Source organism: Opisthocomus hoazin, chromosome 6 (assembly GCF_030867145.1).
Source record: "Opisthocomus hoazin isolate bOpiHoa1 chromosome 6, bOpiHoa1.hap1, whole genome shotgun sequence".
NCBI classification, from domain to species: domain Eukaryota; kingdom Metazoa; phylum Chordata; class Aves; order Opisthocomiformes; family Opisthocomidae; genus Opisthocomus; species Opisthocomus hoazin.
Genome location: NC_134419.1, coordinates 50277215 through 50297416, shown reverse-complemented (window position 1 = coordinate 50297416; position 20202 = coordinate 50277215). Strand labels below are relative to the sequence as shown.

Below are 20202 nucleotides of genomic sequence, written 5' to 3'. Positions count from 1 at the left end.
CATTTCTTTTTGGAAGCTCACTAAGAATGGATAGATCCTCCCACCATATGACAGACAGTGCTCAAGCTATGCACGTGGGAGGGCAAAATTGATACAAAGCCTACCTTTGCACTTAATCCTACATGCTGGGACAGCTTTTGTTGGCTGCGTTGGTGTAATTTGCAGAGGCATCTAAGAATTGCCGAACCAAAACTCTCAGTTTGATGCTATGTAGCACCATCCCACTGACCTCCTGGTCTCCTGTTGTACTGGGGCTTGCAGTAGCAAGACAGGGATAGCACAGTGGACTAGGCAGAGAGTAATTACGAAACTAGCAATCTGGGGAATGTTAACATACTGGATGTATGGTTTCAGAACATTATTGAGGAGCTCCAAACAAGGGTTGAAAAATACATCACTAATTGTGATCTAGTGTCTGTCCTGGATATAACTTCCACCTGTTAACATGTTTGGAACCAATTTCCTACCACTTCATAGAGTGATCTTTGCCAGCATCCCTAAGACACTGATACTCTATATGTGAATTTCATCCCTGGTTGTAGTCTGTTATCTGAGTTGCAGGGAAAATCATGGAAAAACCTTTGTACAAGTACATGCTTGTATAATTTCAATGGTTCTGAGTAAATGTAGGTTTTTAACAATATTCTTGGTGGAGGAAGAATAGGAATAAAGTTTCTTTGTGTGTTTGCTTAGCATCAATGCAGATTGCTTATCTTACTTTTACCATATTCCTTGTATTGGATACATTTCCTGGGCTCCTCACCAATTCCGTCCACAAACCCACTCAAAAATCTATCTTCTAATTCATGTGCCTCTATAAATAAGATTCAGAAGTATTTTTTTCTTAGCTTGTTATGAGTCAGAGATTAAACTCTTTACACCTTCTTCACAAAACAGTTAATATTAATTTGTCACTTTTAGCTCCCTTTCTCTGTATAGACCTCAAAAAAATTTATCCTCTTCTGAAAGTCAGAAATGAGGATCTCTGGGTCCTGGGTACTTTGCAGTCTTCTGTAGTCACACTTTCTCTTCTGCTGGCACATGAGTGCGTTTTTTCCCTCTTCCAGTTTGTTTGCAGGCAGACTTCCCATGCCTGTGTGGTGGCCTGGGACAACTGAAGATTTATTGTCCCATTTTCTCTGGCCCTGAGGCCATGGGTTGAGTGAGCCTTGAGTCAGCTTTTGAATTCTCCTGATTCACAATGTAAGTCTTAAAGGCAAACCGAAATCGGTAGTTCTTTTCTTTAAATGTCATACCTCAAACTGGAAGTTAGTGATGAACTCACAGGCACATCAGTCATCCTCGTACTGGGAGTCTGCTGGTCTGCAGGAGGTGCAGCTTCATCAGTTAAGCCAAACTGCGTCATCCCTGCATAGAGGAATAGTAATTTTGCACTTAATTCTGCAAGCTTGAATGTGATTGCTGTTTTGAGCTTGTTTGAGCTCAGAAGTCAGGTGATGTATCTGGAGAGTGCTTAGTGAAATGCGTATTCCATGAGTGTTTTCTGTGTGGGTGTTTTTGGGTGTTTTGAGATTGTTTGGGATGTTTCTTTTCAGGTTTTTTTTTTTACATTTACAATTGTTACCATTTCCTCTTAAATTTCCAGTGAGGGTAGCAGGGTCATTTAAGAAGCAGTAAGCCTCTTTGTAGCACAATACAAATACCCTCAGCTTAAAATATCTAGCCATTATCACTGTATCCATGAATCTGTGTAATTTCTAAAGCTTTTTTAAGCTGTTGTGCCCCAAAGAAGTCAAATCACAAATAAAACGTAATTCAATAAAATTCCAAGTTTTACAACATAAGTTCAAAGAAATTAAGGGGTAAGCACTAAAAAAGTGATCTGTAAAATGCAGTTTAGATATTTTCCTTCTCTCTGTGTAGTGCATGCATCCTTTTCTGACTCTATTGTGTTTCCTCAGAGTTTCTCTGAGATTGTTACTGCCAAAGCAGAATTCTGCTGGAAGAGGCAGGTGTTGGGGGAAACTCAGTGCAACAAAACAGAAGGGCAAAACAAGTCTTAACTTTTCTTATTTTCAATTCAATTGCTACTTAGTGACCTTGGTTTTTGCATGTTTGGAGGTGGGTCCATCCTGTCCTGACATCAGATGTGTGAAAAGGAGATAAAAGTATAACTAGATGCTAAATAAGCTTTTAATCTTGTTCATTTGGTTTGTTTTTTTTATTTGTTTTTGGGACACAAGGCCTGAATTAACTAAGTTTCACACAGCATTTTTTTAAACCACAACTCTGATTTCTTCTGCTTAGTCTTCTCCCAAAGTGTAATTTTCATGAATTGGTAAATCAACTTTGGCCCTATTTCTAGCACGTCTTGTTCTTTAGTCTCTTTTGCTGCTTACTTCCACTGCTTTTCATAACAAAATAATCCAGAGCAGGGCTATAGTGGCAGAAAGATAGACTCCCCTTTCCCCTTTTATTATTTGTTCTGCATCAGAAATTAAGAATTTAAGAGTAACCTAGCAAGAACTGGCTTTATTTTTCTTCGTATGCTTTACTTTGCTTTGCTCTCTGCTCTTTCTAGTCTACCTATAACACTTGTTTTCATCTTTGGGAAAACATAAACATACTTTGTTTACCAGTAAGAGTTGTCATAGTGACCTTCTAGGACTGTGTGTGGTTATAAGCATTTTTTGATCCATAGTGATCGAAGTAGTGTAAATATTGAATGTTTCTGTGGTGTCCCACCTTTCCTGAGAGAGATGAGATTTTCATAGATCTATTTTTTGGCATATTTTTAGTAAACCAATATTTTCATGATTGTCTCTTTTTTTTTTGTGCTGCATAATTATTTAAAATACATGTAAAAGTGACGGTACCATCATTGCTCCTCAAGCTTCTAATTGATAAATTGACTCCAACAATTAGATTGCAAACACTTTTCTTCCCCCTGTAACTTCTTGTGATTTTTCAAGATCTGTCTCAATGTGTGTGCTAAAGCTGTTTTGCAGTCTCTCTTGAATCTGGTTTTAACAGTGGGACTAGCAAGTTAAACTAAACCAAATAACACACTTCACTTTCAAGTTGACAAAATCACTTCCCAGCCACAATTACGACTCTGTGAGTAGGTGAAGCTAAGTATATGTTATCCCTGCAGTCACAGAAAGTGTAAATTTCCCATTGTTAAAGATGCAGTTTATCATTCTCCCTAACTTTATCAGGACCCTGTGGATTGTGCTGAAGCACTCACTGGCATTTCATTAACTTTGTAATTAAGGGTGAAATCAAATAGCTTAATTATTTTACTGAAGTCTGAAAAGAAGAACTTAATGAAGTTTTCCAGTACCTAATTCCCTTGGAGTGAGTTATGACACATCTGGCATGAAAACCTTCAGACTTTATCCAACTTCTGTCTGACAGTGCCCTATCACCTTCCAGTGAATGATGCCCGTTCACAGTTTCCCCAAAATCAGAAGCTGTACATATACAGACTCTTTTCCGCAGGGGTCTGAATCTTTTACTTGCCCTCTTTTCTGTTTGAGACTGTTTCAGCCTGCAAGCCACACAAAATCTCCCTAGCATTGCTCCAACTATAAAGAATCTTTTTTTTTTCTTTTAAAGTTGCTTTACAAGCAAAGAGCTAATTTCTCAAAATCCAAGTTTGAAAAAGGCATTTTTTTCTTCCTGAAATCTAATTCAGGAGGAGTTTGGTCTCTGCAGTTTAAGCAGGGATTGTAAACCACATAACAAAAACATCTGCAGGTTTGGTCCAGTTGGTCAATTAGTGGAAAAGATACTTGGGATCAAGAAGGCTTGGCTGACAGATAAATTCCTTGTACTTATGCATATCTCAAGGGACTGGGTGAGTTCACTTATTATCCTCATTTGTTAGAATTATTCTCATTAATAAAAGCTTGGGCTCCTTTGTACCTGCATAGGATATGGCCTGTGCATGAGGTGGAATTAGGGCTTTTAACCTGCAGATGTGCATATTATTCTCTGTGCCAACATTTTAAACAGTATGCTTCAAGTATTTTAAACATATAACACTTGATAAGACATTATTCGTATTTCCATTTAATGAGGTATTTTGGGCATAGATTACAGGCTAGTATGGTTAAAAGATTTATGGAACATCACAGGATTAGCTAGCAAGTGATGAACGGCAGCAGCATTCACTTCATTTGTGGCTCGGATAAGAAGTTGGTTTCCTAAGGCAAAGGCTCATGAGTCTTCCAAATTCGGACGGAAATGTGCTGGGAATAAGAGTGATCCAACTCTGCTGAATTTTGCTGAATCCATTTTCAGTTCTGGTCCTGCTGTATTTTCTAAGCACTGCTAATAACTGTGTTCTGTCAGACAGGGGAACTACTGTCAACTTTATTTTATAGAGAAAGAACTGAGCTTTAGAGAGAGTAACTGCCAAGGTCATGCAGGCAGCTTGTGAGCTAGAAACTGAAGCCTTGGGTGCTTTTTCATTGCTTTTTTTTTTACGTTTTTTAAATAAGCACAAGGCAGTCTTACGTTTCCTGCTGAAACTTAATAGTTTTGTCCACCAGCCTCCTTGAGATACCTTCTCCAGCCCTCTTGAATCAGCAGCTTTGCCCAGTTCCTTCCTCCAGTAGGGCTCCTGTGGTACAATAGAGTCTTCTCACCACTGCCCCATGCTCCACTGAAGAGCTGGGCCAAAATCCAGATGCCTGCCTGAAAGTAGCCTTTCACTGCTTCAGTTATGTTCCTTGACTTACAGTTGAAAGCATTCTCTGGGTGTCCTTCAGGTATACTCTGTACATCTTATAAAATAGCAATATGTTTATTCAAGCCTCAATAGCACATGGAGAACTGCAAATTTACTACTTCTGCTTCAAAACCTGGCATTGCCCAAGTACAGCATTCCTTTTCCCACCACTTTCCAAAGGCTGCATTATACGAGTCTCCAGAAGTCTTTCAGATGTGAGGGCGGAGTAGGGAGAGGTACACAGTGGTGTGTAGGTACAGGGAGTTTTTGATACAGACAGGAACCTGTAGTTTTACTGCATCAGAAGAAAGGTCCCTAAGGCCACGTAACTGTGGTCTCCACCCTTGAGCATTTCTTAAAAGTCATCCCAAAATAAACAACTTTTTAAACATAGTTCGTTAGCCTGTGAACAGTAGACAAACAGTGCACTATACACTGCCTTTTGCACAGCATACAGTGTGTTCAAAGTAGATTCTGTTTTAGAGATTTAAAAGCTTACTTTACTCTTAGCCATGTTAAGTGAAAACTAAATCAGTGGATGCATGTCACTTACTGGACCTCAGCAACCTGGATTCAGAAAAAGTCTCTCAAGTTAGGGGAAGAATATTTACAACCTCATGAGACCTTTCTGGATTTTATGCTACACTCCAAAGTTTCAATATGATTTGGCTAATTAAATTTAACTTTATTTTTACAGGAAATTCTGTTTTTCCCTGCTGGAGAGGAATGCTAGCATCATATAAAGTGCACTGGTTTCACTTGTGGAGACTTTTGGTTCTTATCTGAAAGAAATCAGACTGCCTTAAAAGGCTTAAAAGATCTTCACTGCCACGAAGTATGCTACTAGGAATACTGGGAAAGGTTAAAACCAGCAATCTGGTGGCAAGCTGCTGATTATTCATATTTGTGTAGAAAAAATATGGTTCCTTATTTACTAGATGCTCTCTGTTCATCCTAGTAAAAGATCCTCCTGCAGGCCTTAATACTGCTGCTATTTTACCTCCCATAATGAATATTCAAAAGCTGCAGTCATTGAGGACTCAGGTGGCAAAAATAGTAAGATGATTGAAGCAAGCCTTGACATAAAAGCCTAAAAGTACATTTCCAACTACATGGAAATAGTGCTGATTTCCCTTTCAGACCACGTAAAAGAACAGTGCCAGGAAATCTTCCATGAATTAAATGCCTGTTTCACACACTAGTGTGATCGCATCTTTCTTTCTGTATGATGTGTTGCAATAAGCATGCTTGAAAAAAAAAAAAAAAGGAAAAAAGACAACAGGGCTTTCTGTAATCCTCTGTCACAAAATGTATTAGAATTGAAAAAAAAGGGTATAAAGGACACACTGTTAAGATATGGCAATGCATGCATTGTTTTCTACATAATGCAGTCAGGGTCTCCATGGTAAAAAGAAATTTTTATTTTATTTTTTGTCACCGTCAGCAGTTAACCTAAAGTAGGAGCTGCTCCATTTCATTATAGGTTAAATGGCTTACCATACAAAACTAGCTGAGAAATGTACATCATTAACACTGCAGTTTTTACTAGGTTTTATAAACATGCTTTAGGATTAGTGAAGAAAATACAATACAACATATGGTATTGTTCTGGAATTTTTTTTAATAGAAAGTGTTCCTTTTCAGCATTCCCCCTTCAGTGGAGTCACTTAGACACTTCCAGCTGGTGGCAGGGGATACAGCCATAATACAGCTTTCTCTGTCCCAGCTGTCTTTTTCATTACGTTAAATGCATTACGATGGCTGCACTGGTTTACAAAGGTTCAGGTGCAGAAAGGTATAGGAAGAAATCTGCAACAATGTATTTTTGTAGTGACTGCAAGCTTCTGTGAGATCTGGGAATCCTGAATGTGTTCCTGGCTCTGGTCACAGATTTCCTTCCAATCACTGGAACATTTGCTGTAAGGGCTGGCTAAAGGTGCCCGAGGAAATCACCTTTTACAAGGGAGCGTTGTTGTACAGGATTTTTAATGAATTATGGCTCACGCAGCATCACAGTTAAAGAAAACCAGGGATTTAGAAATTAATGCTGATGAAGAAACTGAGAAAAAAAGAAAACACAGGAAAAGATCCCGGGATCGGAAGAAAAAGGTATCTAGATCTGTGCCAAATTCTGACAGGGGTTCTTTTGTTTTAATTTTCTTACCTTGCAATTGAAATATCAGAGCTCATTCTTGCGTGTAACTTGGTAGCTGTCGGAGTAATTTGTTAACATTGTAAAATAGCATTGATAACCACGGCTGTGGGGTTTGCAAAGCAATTGAATGTTTAATTGGATATTAGTTGATTGCAGTGATGATGCAGAAGGTGTGCATTCATTTCCCAGATAAATCGCTTGTGTTAACATGATATGCAAACAGTCTGTGAGTTGAAAGTAGTTTGTAAGCACAATGTGAGGTTAAATGCTGCACTTTCCCATATGTTTAGCAGCAGAATAGTTCAGTCTTACATACATGTACTCAAGGGGATGTGTGGGGAGGCAGATTTTTTTTTCTTTGTGTTGGGACTGACACGTTTGGCTTCTGAAACATCCGTTTTTGGGATAATATACAGAAATCAGGTGTGTCAGTGTTTCTTTTGTTTCCTAAGGGTGAGCTGTTTTACAGAATTGGACTGTAACAATCGGTTATTAGCAACTTTCTTTTGTTAGGGAGATGTGTGACTGAGATCACAGAGCCTGGTTTTTCTCTGTTGTAGATTTATCTTCGCTGCAGAAAACCCTCCAGCACACTAGAACCCGAAAAATTCAGTAAGCGCTGCATTGCTCGTTGGTCAGGTTAGGAGCCTCTGTGTGATTCAAACCTTGCTGTTTCTCTCTCAGATATAAGCAAAACAGTTACAGTTTGTGGCATAATGACAGATAACGAAGCCAGCCACTTTGGCAGCTCTGTGGATATGTCCTTAAAAATGACACCTTGTACTCTGCTCCATAGAAATAAGGCCCTGCCATGATGTCTTGTCTTTGGCTGTATTTTATTATAATTTTTCAAGAACGTATCAAGAAGCCAGCTGTCTTAACTGAAACCTGGGTATGTAGTATTTCTGCGTGCCTTTGTGAAATCCCCCTAAGGGGGGACTGGATAATCTTCATACGCTCCGAGAAGCGGTGCATGTGCTTCCTAAATGACATGTAGATTTCCTCTAACATATGTGCATCTTTTGGTTGGGTGAGAGTCAGCATTTCCCTGCCCTTTTCTCTTTTTTTCTCTGGCATGGCTGTACTCTACATAACGAAAAGCACTAAGAAACCCGCTGCCTTCTGTTCTAGTGAGCACATTAGGAAACTGTTTAGATGGCTGCAGCGAATGTACTGCAGCATGCTATCTGTAGGCATTTTTTCTGTGTGAATGTATACACAGAGATCTTCTGAATCATCTTCCAATACAAAAGAAAGTATGAAAGTAAGATTCTTTGGAGCTGATTTTGAGGCACTGCTGTTTGAAACCGACCTGAATTAGTAATATTTTTCTTGTCTGCTGTTTAGGTTATGTGTAGGTCTGTAACATAGCTATCAGTGGTTTTTATTTTTTTCTCCAGCTGAAAACAACTACAGCAGTTAAGAATTTTAGGAGCTGGCCTATCAACCCATATTTACCTATGGCTTGTGAGCTAAAATGTATGGTCTCTCAGCTAACTTTACTCACGATACAGGAAGCCTGTGTTGTACTTAATGTGCTCAAGTTTAACAATAGTGTGCCCAACCGTGTCCATATTACTGTCTTTGTGTGAGGGTGCTTTCTCACAGTTTGCAATTAGAACAATATAGAAGGGACGTGGCAGTGAGAGGCTCTTGATTCAGTGAGGTGAGACAATTGCTCTGTGGACAAAAATGCGTTATTGTTTATAAAATACGGTGCTGTAGAAAGGAAATCTCTTAGCAACCAGAGTGGCACATGGAAAAATATCAGCCTATTAATCTCCAATGTGTGGATTTTTTCAGTGTTTTATTTCTGCATCTTAAGAATGAGATAGAGAGCTTTTGCTCCACCAAAGGCTGTTGTTGCATGTCCGTCCGTGTGTTCCCCCCCCATCCCCTTTGTGTCACACTGGAATTTGGTAGCTTATTCCAGTTTCTTTCTGGGTTTCCTTAGGACTTTGCAGATTCAGGACATATAGAGGCTCTCTCTGCTAGGAGCATGGAGCAAGAAGCAGCAATTGCTTCAGTTAAAATTTGTGCATTTGGGCATCAGTCTTCTCACAGCAAAGACATGGTTTTGCCACCCAGTACATGGGGCGTAGGAAGTCCAGTAATTGTGGTTTGCCATTTTATACTTTCTTGACTATTTAAAACATTTCCCCCTAATTTTTCCACTATGAGTTGTGAGTCACTTCTTGTTCCTCTGCACCACCCACAAGCAAGCAGTACTGTGCGTTTTTTTTGTTGATCACATGATACTGCACAAAGTTAACCCTTTGCTTAAGCAGTATCAGAAATATCCTTTAGGGTCTTCCAATCACATTGGAACAACGCAGTGTGCTAACATTTCTGGATAATTTATACAGTAAGGAAACCAAGGCAGCTAATGGTTAGAAAATAAGGATGATGGGAGCACCCAGTGTCCTAGACTTGATGATACCAGCAACAGTGATGCTGGTTTACGTTCCTATTTAGTTTGACGATTGCAGTCTGAGGGTAATATTTCATCACTTTTCACTGGTTAAGCAATTTACAGTGTAATAATGTTTCTATAAGGCTTGCTTCAAAACTTGTAGGAGAGAAATGACCTTTTAAAAATACTCACAAAACAAACCCCTGTATTATATCCAATCCCATTTAATTTCAAGGTGACATATTTTCAAATTGCTGCACTTAGCTCTGTAGAGATGCTGTACTTCTGTGCCCTGTGGGCCCACTGCGCTCTTTCTGTTTGCCTGAATTCAAGAGATTTCTGAAGGTTCAAGCTTAAATAGTTTGAGTCACATAAGAAAAAGGGATGCAGCCAGCAAGTGAAGTACGTACAGTGAAGGGTTTGCATTATACAGGTTTCCCTTTTTATTCTGTTCAAGTTTATGTTACAGCTTTAAGCAGTTCTGCCTCTGGATAGTTGTGCAGTGTAGGACACTGCACATAGTTTGAGTACACCCAAGGGCAGACCTGAGTGTTAAATGGTATCGCAGAACGAGCCAAGCCACCCTTAAGTGACTGATAGGATGTCTTGCTTGATTACTTATAGTGCTGCTCTGTCGTGTGTAGTTCGGTTTGTGAAAACTAGAAATTGTTTATCCTGTAATAATGTCTGGAAAGAAATTAGTTGCTTTAGTCAGTGCTGTTCCTAAAATAAAGGTGAAATCTCTGATTTTTTTCTGTGTGTTCTCTGTTCAGTACATCGTAGAAGAGAAGGGCAGGTCTTGGCACATACTCAATGACTTATGTTTTATACAATATTCAGGAGGTCTGAAGTGGTTTCGATTTGCGTGCAGTGCTCAGGAGCTAGCATGTTCTTTGGGAACACAGAATAGCTTGATCATAATGCAAAGCCTGGCTGCTGCCATCTCTGAGATTCTAAAGGCTGTTGCTGTCACATCCTCTGCTGCTGTCGCAAACTTGTGGGCAGCAGTGAAAGTAATGGATGCCACTGTCGCAAATCCTGGTAATTTCATTGTAAGGCTCCAACATTTGAAGGTTTTACTTAACTTTCAGGTATGCTGGAAAAATTGCCCTGTAATTTCCTAATGGATATAAATCAAAATGCTGTGTCAGGAATGATCAATCTGTAGCTGCGCGGCTGTTCATGTGGGTTCAAGCAGCTCTGGCATCTCCTGGGCTTGAGCTCTGCTCCCAGCTGCGAGGGCCTGTGGGAGATGGCTTGGACTGCCCAAGGTCGCAGAGCTGGAAACACCTCCATGGGGCCGTGGGAGCCCAGGAGGGCATCATCATATCCTAGCTGGGAGACTCCCGCTGTTTGCTTTTATTTCAGCCCTCTTGGGGCTGTCAAATGTTTTATGGATCTCAGTGGTGTCAAGGTTTCAGTACAAATCTCATGAGGGTGAAAAAATTCACCATCTGCACCCACACCATGAACCTGAGCAAAGTGTTGTGTGCAGACTAGCTTCAGTGCAAATGGCTTCTTTGGTTTAGTTCACAATGATAATTAAACAGGAGGTAAGGAAAACGGATAATTCTTTCCCTGACAAGCACATGAAGTTGTTTAAAAAGCAATTCAAATTGGAATGGGGGCAGTCTTCATATGCAACCAAGCCCAGCAGTTATCAAGCAAAGCTTGAAACGTGAGTTTCAAGGCTTTTAACTCAGATACCAAGCACAAAGCCCCATTATTTTTTTTTTTTTAAAATCTCATGATTTCTAAACAAATCTCAGGATTAGCAAGGTCTTTTTAATGGTTTCTGAACATTTGAACTTAACAGTAGTAGACTCTAGACAGGTCAGATGATTGTTCCTTAACTCATCTGTGTTAAGGCACAAACCAGGCAGATGCTGCTCTAACATCTGGCAACATGACCGATGGCAAATGAAAAGATGGCCAGAAAGAAAAACTGTTGAAGTCAGCAAATCTTTCCTAGGTACCAGGAAAATTTCAGTCATATCCTTGATTTGGGACACGATGCTCTGTCAGAGGCAAATCTAATTAAATAATTGAAAGATATTTTTGATAGATGTTTAGGGGCACTCATGAACGGGATATCGACTAGCAGTGCTGAATTCTTACCAGCATGGGGTTAGGTGGTGAAAGAGTGTTTCTGTTCAGCTGGAAAAACAATTCTTTCTTTGAAGATGACCCCCAAAGGAATGAAAAGATTGCATTGTACTGTGTGGGTAGCACTACGGCATCATTTGAAGTGGGCACTGCTCAGTGTTACTTTGTTGTTTATAAACCCAGAAAAAAATTTGCACTGTTATAAAAGTACATTTTAATTTAGGTAGGTTTAGTACATTCACCTTTTCCTCTTCACCTTCTGGATGCCTCAGGATCATGCCGTCACAACGGATGGCCGTTAGTTATTATGCAAATATCAGTTTGGGTTATAAACCACCTTATGCTTGATGTTGCCAGCTTGTGGTGGGAGAAGATGGGGAAGAGGGAGGGCTAACAATGGGCAACCTCCCCATTACAGGGAGATTGTTCAAGTGACTAGATTTAGAGCTGGACTCAGTGAGTGTAAATCAATACAGTTTCAACTACCTGGTTGGTGGTAATGGAGTATTTTATCCTTCTGGTTTTTCCACCCAGGCTGGGTTTTATTTGGGTGTTTTTGGGGAGAGCTGAGGGGGAGGGGGAGATGCCTCTTTTAGGGAAAATGGATGTTTTTGAAGCAAAGGAAAGTTCAAAAATGGTGTTTGATGAACAGTGATTTAAAAAAATAAAAAATCTCCTTACACGATTATGAATATTCAGCCCTGTGCCAAAAGTCGAAGCACTGCTAATTTCAGCCACTTAACTGGCCTGAATTGATGGCTTTAGGATAAGTCACACGTACTTTGATACAATCCCCCTTGGCCATTCACTAAATGTTTGTTACTGAGAGCCAAAATATTTCTCAACTAGTGGAGCTGACTGAGCTGCTAACATCGAGTGCTAGACTCAGTCAGCTCTGGTTTGACTGGAGCAGGGGCTGAGAACCAGGCTCTTCGTGTATGTGATGTGGATAGAGAACAGAAACAGAGAAAAAAAAAGTATGAGTTGTAAGTTGTAATTTAAAAAAGAATACTGAATTCCCATACAAAGCGTGATGTACTCCGATGTTGATGTGAATGGAATTGCAGATAACAAAGGACTGGATTTGCTGCAGCAACTCATACAGCTGTTTAGGCCACTGGTAGAGCGGTGATGGGGATCTCCTGACAGGCCGTAGGGCTAGCGCAGGGCTGCGTCGTAAAGGCGCAGAGAACCGGGCCTTAAGAGTTTGATCAGGCCCAGCGTGCCCGTCGAGTTGGAAACCTCTGAGGCCTTTTAGCAACTCTATGAAATAACACCTCCCTGTTAGAGTGGGACGTGTGGGGGCCCATTCAGGTGATGAGCTCAAACTGTGATGATACAGCTGCCCCGTGCTGTTCCTGACTTCGGTTATCTAACATAGGCTGTAGCCTGATACATTAAATGGGAAAAGATAGGGGCCTTCAGAGGATAAATCAGTGCATGTAAGTGAGACATTTAAAAGCAATGTCCTCATTTTCAAAGGTATCGAGTATCCTCCAGCCCTGCAGCTTCAGCTGAGAGCTTTGGGCATTCTGCAGATCTGGCCCTGGCATCTCTGGTGGATGTTTGGGATTGTACAACACTTTTAAAAGAGTCTTTCTTGTCTGTCTGTTGCCTGAGCGTGGTATTTGTGTGGAGCTCTGCTTTGCTGGCCACTGCTCCATGAGGTGGCTAGTTACCGTTCTCCATGGAAGAGGTCAGCTTTTGTTTTTATGTTTTTTACAAAAGTTGAAATGACTGTGTGGTGACTTGAAAGGGAAATCCAACAGAATGTTTCTTTAGTATTTATTCAAGTAAGATTATGTAGTTAGGAGAACTAGATTGAAATAAGATTGTTTTGCTAATTGAAAAGAAAATTTACTCTGTGATGTATTTATTAAAAAAAAAGTAATTTTGCCAGTAAGCTGAAGTTCTTCATTATTTAGAAAGTCATGTCTGTTTAGTAACATGAATTCATCCCACACAAAGTTGTTCATGCTCTGAGATGTACACAGGCAGTTTAATGCTTTTCTATTATGTACCAGAACTAAAACTTTATTTTGCCTTTGTAGTTGCAGAAAGATACAGGACACACAGTACTGCATAGTCACCTTTACCTGAGCATTATTTTAGAAAATGTTTTATGGTTGGTTTTAATAACCTGAATGATTTATTTTGCCTAACTCCTGGGTTGTTCAGCTTTGTTTTATTCACAGGTTTGGATTTTAGGTTATTGGGCAGCTGAAGGGTCTGATGTATTATATATTGTGCCGTCATGGCTATCAACTTCAAATTGCAGTTTAAGTGTTGTCCATTTCAATACCTTCCTCATCTTTCACTGAAATTAAAGAGAAAAGTAGAACGGTTTCACTTATGTGGTTTTTTAGATTAGTTAATTGTGCAACTTCTGATACTCTAGTTTATGCAGAATATATCCTACTCCGTATTTATCCAACTGGAATTAATGGGACTTTATAGAATTTGCTGCTTATTGATGAAAGTATCCAAGGCCTCTGTTAACACACCCATTGCTCATGAGCACAAGAAGGAGATGATGGGTATCCACTACCCCATCGTGGCAAGTTATACAGAGGCGCTGTCTGCATTTATTTCGTGGGTGTGATGTGACATGTATCATAGTGTCTGGAGGAGGCTACCTCAACAAAAATCTCCATCGGTAGTATTAAACTTCGTGTCTCTGGTGACCTCATCGCTACCGGGAGCCAAGCAGGCTCCCAGGTGTGCCTGGTGCTTCACCCGTGGAATTAGTCATTTGTACAACACCAAAACCACTGTGATCTTGTCACTTGCTTCACTTGTGATGGAAGGGACACATGTGCCACTTTGATACGTGATCCAATGTCAGTGGAAATCACTGCCTGCTTTCTGCAAAGTCCATGATGGCTTATAGAAAATTATGGTTTTATATTCTGAGCAGATTTCTGAACAGCTCTCTGTTTTGGTATATATCGAGGGAGAAACACTGGTCACTAAATGAGCTTGAATTACATGAACGTATTCCACACTCATTTGTAATACCCCTGTAAGTACATATGCATGGATGGGATGAGGGTGTAATATGTAAATTGATTATAGTTTTGTAGAATATGGAAGATATTTTTGAAAGCAGAATAGTGTATCCTTTTTTTGTGAAATCTTGTCAGCTCAGCTCTGAGCTACGGCCCTAATCTTAACCCTGTGGCCTCTGCCTTCTGAAATAAGGTGTTATCAAGTATCCAGGTTATGCTGGAGTAAGAGAGTTGGCAGTGAAGTCAGAAGAGACAGGTAGTTGCTGAACTCTGTGTACCATGAAAGGATTTCCTGGAGCTGCTGAAATGGCTGTTTTTGCATAAACGTGTTTTAAAAGTAAGCACCATGATTATGCAAGTCCTTGAACTCTGATGGACTACAAGCAACTAGTATCCAAATTCAAGTACTCACATAGTTCACTAGTACTGAGGAGTAACCATGGGGTGTAACAAAAATATGCTTCTGCACTAATGATGATGTGATCTGCCAAGCTGGGGACGGTGCTCTTGTGAACAGCTGCTTGCATGGCAGCTTTGTGCTCTGACTGCTGAAGAGTTCAGGCTGAGTACAAAAACTCACACCCTCTACAAGTAAAGGATTTATACACAGCAAAATGTAGATATAATGCATGTACTGTGTGAGTGAGTTTGTATGTGTGCAGGGCAAGAGCAGCTGTGGAGGTGGTGGGCAGGGATTTGGTTGTGACTCCCCACCTGTGTGCTTTGCACCAGTCCATCCGCAGCCCTGAGCTGGCCATCTCCAAAGTGCCCCTGCTTCCCACAGTGAGTCTCTTACGCTGGCAGAGGGTGCGTGGTGCTGCAAGGGGTTTAATTTCAAAGCAAGTGTGTTCCCTTTGCACCTGGGCAGTGGCTCCTGGAAAGCCAGTCTCAGCCCTTCGCCAGTGCTGCTGGCCAGGCTGGGTCCTTAGGGAGAAGCTGTCCACTAAGTTGTTATTGGTGTTTTCAGAAATGTACACAGTGTGGATGTTTTTAAATAATTTGTTTCTTCATTTATGTAGTTTACAGTGTGATTCTCTTTCATTTCTGTCAGTGATTCCTAAAGGAATTATAAATCCCATCTTTAGTGAAAAGACAATTTGAAAGAACAAGTCATTAGATAGAAGAGGTCAAAAAGTTAAATGGTCTTTTTCAAACTTCTGCCACGTTTCTTTTGAAATTGTTCAAATGACAACATCACCAGCAATTTCACAAAGCTCAGAACAATTCACAAGTCACTGCAGTTGTTGATATCTGCCTTTCAGTTACAGCACACTGATCTGCATATTCTAAAGAGCTTTCCTTAAAGGCAGTATTAAAATGAGAAACCGCAGCGATGCTATCCTGACTGCTCCCTCTAAGCAGCCATACTTTTACCTGCCCTATTTGGTGTTGGTAGAAGATAACAGTTGCGGAATTCACTTTCTGTTCAGCACATCGGTTCATTTTCTGGGGGATTATTTCTAAATATCAGGATGTAGAATAACTCCATGACTTCAGTTGAGCAAGATTGTCACAGCTAGCTGGGCAGTTGTCCTTCCCAGTGATGTGTCCTGTATGTTGTCCTCAAGCTTATCCATCTGGATGTGGTCTCCAGTGTTCTCTGGGAACCTGTAGAAAAGCAGAGCTGTGTAATATCCACTGCATAGATATTCCCTCCACTTCCCAGCATGAATTTACGGGGCATTTTACTAACAGAAGGCTAAGGTGGAACTGAACCACTGACTGTAGCTAGCTATGGATAACTTTGAAGCCATTGTTCCGGGATAGTAATCAGAGTATCTTATAAATATAGGCATTCATAGCTTTAGATGAGATTCCTTCATAGGTTGAATAATTGTATTTTCTCCCACGCAGTTTTTTTTTTTTTCCTCCCACAACCGCATCACCACTTCTTCTGGACCCTACCATGGTAGGGTCTCTGAAATTGCAATCATTTCCCATTCGTTAATCACTAGCTTTAATGTTTAACATTTGCAGCCATCTTATCAGCTGAATTTACCATTGGCCCGTGAGGCAATACAAGTGTCTGTAGCCTGTTCTCCTGCCCCCTTGGGATTTGTGTGAATCTAGCAATCATCTCTGGTGTTGAGGCTAAAGTTTTCATGCCCAAACTGTAGGGAAATTAATGCAGATATTATTCAGAAGTAGACAGCTGGTTAGACCTTGAGGCACAGGCGAATAAGCCTGGAGTGCTCGCCATGCCTGAGGGGAAAGATCCCCCAAGAGGAGAGATACATGTACCAAGCACCTCACTGTGCAGCAAGTTAAAAAAGAGCCTCAGTCTATGTGTGAGTAAATGCAGCATTTTCCTGTAGTGTTGAGGAAGCCTCTCTCAAAAAGGGCATTTTTTGGCCAGGCAGTAGTGACAACGTATTCTGATGGATGGCTGTGGACAGTTTCCTTTTTCTTACACAAGACTCTGAAAAGTTAAAACATCCCATATTGCCGAGAAGTGGATGGGAAAGGCTTCCTTTATTGCATTTTTACCATCTAAGTGAAGAAAACATCTTCAAGGAGAATCAGTGAATGCACTGGATACCTGCAGTCCTAGTATTCCCTACCACTTGATTTAATTTGAAACCACCAGCACTTTGAAGCTGTTAAACATCAAAATTCTGATAACTAAACACTGCTGCTTTTCTGCCAGTCTGAAAAGATTAAAAAGATGTTGAGACAAAAACATCTCTCATGACAGTGGGTGCACAATCAAAGTTCCTATATAGGGCAGCCTGAGGAACAGCCAACGCTTTTTAACAGTTATGGGAAAGTGTATGTTGTTTGTTTCTATCAGATATTTTCCTGTCTACCTTTTTTGTAATGTCAGAATGTCTGATTATTCTTAAAGAAGGCTTAATAAATGTTTTGCACACTCAACACACACTATCCACATAAAAGATAAAAGTATGCAAGATTCCAAGTCATCAAACAACAAACGAAGGGTAGGGGGTTCTCCCACCGACTCTTCCAGTTTGATCTTGAGCAGTTTATTTAATCTCTGGTCTTGCTCTCTGTAAAATATCTCCATATTTTTATTCTTGTGCATTGTAAGGATCTCTTTTCAAATGGCAAGGACTGGCTATTTTCTGTTCTTGATATAGAATATATTTTGCATGCCCTGCATAAGGTCCATTGCCACAAAATAAAGCCCATGCAGGCTGATAGTTTTAAAATGACCTCGGAGCTGCTCGGCGCTGCACTGGTGTGTGACTTATTGGCTGCATTTGCAGCTCTCAGAAACGTTTTTGCTGGTGTCTTGCCATAATTCTGGAGGAGAAATGTGGTTTTTAAAGAAGTATATGCTTTTTAAAAAGGTTTTGGTGGAGAAGCAGCATACACAGTAACAATTTTAATTATAACTCTTGGTATTCAGTATAAATATCAAATTTATTGTTATTTTAAATTAATTTTCTTTTATATAGTATGCCAAGCCATTGACTAAAGGCTGTTTTAGAATGACTGATCATACTAGTTAAGGTGCAGATAGGAACGCATGTTGCTTAGAAAGATTTTGTAAAGCTCTTTCAAAATTGTTTCTGTTTAGCGCACCCGATATACAGAAAAATCATCCAAACCCTGGATTTAGAAGTGCATGAGTTTAATCTCAAATGGCTAAATGTAGTGTATTTTATAACATTGTATGCATACATCTTTTTGTTGACCTACGTGCCTGTTATCCTTGAAGCTAAACTCACTGAATTGTGGTCAAGTCATAGGTCCAATTAGAAGAACCACTGAACATATGCAATAAATTCAGCTTGAAAGGCCACATGCACAATCTGCCTTGGGTTGGAAAGCCAAGAGATGCTGTGACCAAACAGATCCGCAGGGAACCTGTTCAAAATCGTAGCCCTTTGTTCCCAACAGCAAAGCTGCCCCTTTCTCCTTGTTTACTACCAAATGCAAATGAGCAAACGAAGCTGGTGCACTTTTAAAACAAGTCAGTTTGAAGGAAGATGAGAAAAAAAAAAGGAACGAAAGCATTAGAGAAGGCCTTGATGTTGAAATGGGAGCACCGATTAAAGGGGAGATCCAGGAGGAGTGACTGGGGCAGCTGACCCAGAAGTTTGGTTTTATTTTGGCTCTAGCTAGCTGCTGGGAGATGAACCCCTCGTTCTGAGGAGCTCCTTTATTAACCCGCAATGTTTTGCCCAGGCTGAGTCAGTAGATAAAACCTAGGAGGGGAGGGAGCAGAACAGGACAAAGCCAGCAAAAATTCAGTCTCTGCTGCGGACTGGGCTCCACACCCTGCGGTTCCTTCCCGGACAGTGCGGATAGGCTCGATGAGCAGTAAAGGTGATGTGTGGCTGGTAAGATGGCTAAGCGGATGGCTCTCTTCCCTGCGAGCATCCGCCGTGCTGTAAGCGAGCAAATACAGTGCTGCCTGCAGGGCTGCTGCTCTCTGATTGCATTGCTGCTGTGGGACTGCGGTTGTCCTTGCGAATCCCTCTTCCCCAGACAGAGATGCTGGCTTGTTAGGGGGAGAAATTCAGGCATTGAAGCAGGCAAAAAGATAAAAACCCTCTAGCTTTATACAGCAGGTTGAGAACTTGAACTGGTTGGAGGACATCCAGGATATTGCATCTGATTATGTCCTTGAAAAAATAAGTTCTCTTGTTCATTACCTGGTTGTATGAATTTATACTGTGGATATGTAGCCTAGTGCTTTGTCAAGGTCCTCATACAGAGAGGTAACCACAAATTAATCAGGACTTGTCAGTTTGCAGATATTTCTGGTATAAAGCTGAGCAATTCATTTACGCCTACAAAATAGCAATTGTTCTCTAAAATAGCAGGCTGCAAACCAAAATATATTAATTCTTCAAGTTTAGAGGTGAAAACAAAACTCAGCTTCTTGTCTTTCTGTGTGTTTCTTTTTCATTTGCAGTAAAATTTTCTCACATTTTCTTGACAAGTCAGAATCTCTGTCCTAGTTTTCGCAAGACGTGCTCTGTGCCTGCCTGCCTGTTTCCTAGAAAATAGTTGTCTGAAAGAGTTGCCTGAAGAAGGAGCAAAGGTAATATTCCTAAAGGAAAATAAAGTCCCAGATTATATTAATGTTCAAACTAAACAATATCTTAAGGAAGGACTGAGAAACTACAGACATAAAGAAAAAAAAAAAACAACCCAGGTGGGGTGGGGAAGCAGAGGGACATCTTGCAAAACTAGCCAGCAACATCCCTGCCAGAGCTTTGGAGGCTTCTGACTGGAACTTTGCAATACATTCAGTCTTCCTGTGGGTTCGGTTTTATCTGGTTTAGTTATTCAAAATAGCTCTTTTGTTATACTTTTAGAAACATGCATGTTAACTAGTGGCAGTTGATTTTGTTAATATCCGTTATTTTATGCATTTATTGTTCAGATGAATATTCAGTCTTTTGCCTCTTGGATAATTTTGTTCAGGCAAACATAAATTGAATATATGAAGTCTTCTTAACATGAGGACTGTCTGGAAGCAGTTTTATTTCACAAGTAGCTGGTTACTGTGATTCAATAAATGCAATTGTCTATAGTTCTTATATTTGGCAGTTACAGATTAAGCGTAGCTTTAGTGACGATTTTCTAGCAGTACAATTTAGGTTTAATATATAGCAACCTTATTTTGAATACATCCTGCTGTTTGATGAAAAGACATTAATGGCTGCTCAGGGGAAGAGTGGTGGAAAGAGAGGACAAGGTCAGAGGTAACTCGGACAAAGCGTATTAACCAGCCTCAGAACAACATGCACATTTTGCAAATGGCAGAACCAGAATGTTTAACAGCAGAGTAGTGACGATAATGCTGGATTTCAGACTTTCTTCTCTAATGGGAAGAGGGCAGTTCTAT

General features: G+C 40.3%; 1 protein-coding gene across 7 annotated transcripts in view; it reads left to right on the top strand.

Moving 5' to 3' along the window:
- Positions 1-6367: 6367 nt before the first annotated feature.
- The window catches only part of ANK3 (ankyrin 3), a 210864-nt gene continuing 197029 nt past the window's right edge, over positions 6368-20202 (top strand). For 5 of the 7 annotated variants that reach the window (XM_075423070.1, XM_075423069.1, XM_075423067.1 and 2 more), the window contains exon 1: positions 6369-6805. In XM_075423070.1, coding sequence (XP_075279185.1) covers positions 6692-6805 — 114 coding nt within the window. In that variant the 5' untranslated portion in view covers positions 6369-6691. Of the gene's footprint in view, positions 6806-20202 lie in introns of all 7 variants that reach the window. The other 2 variants (XM_075423068.1, XM_075423071.1) reach the window with 2 other exon arrangements.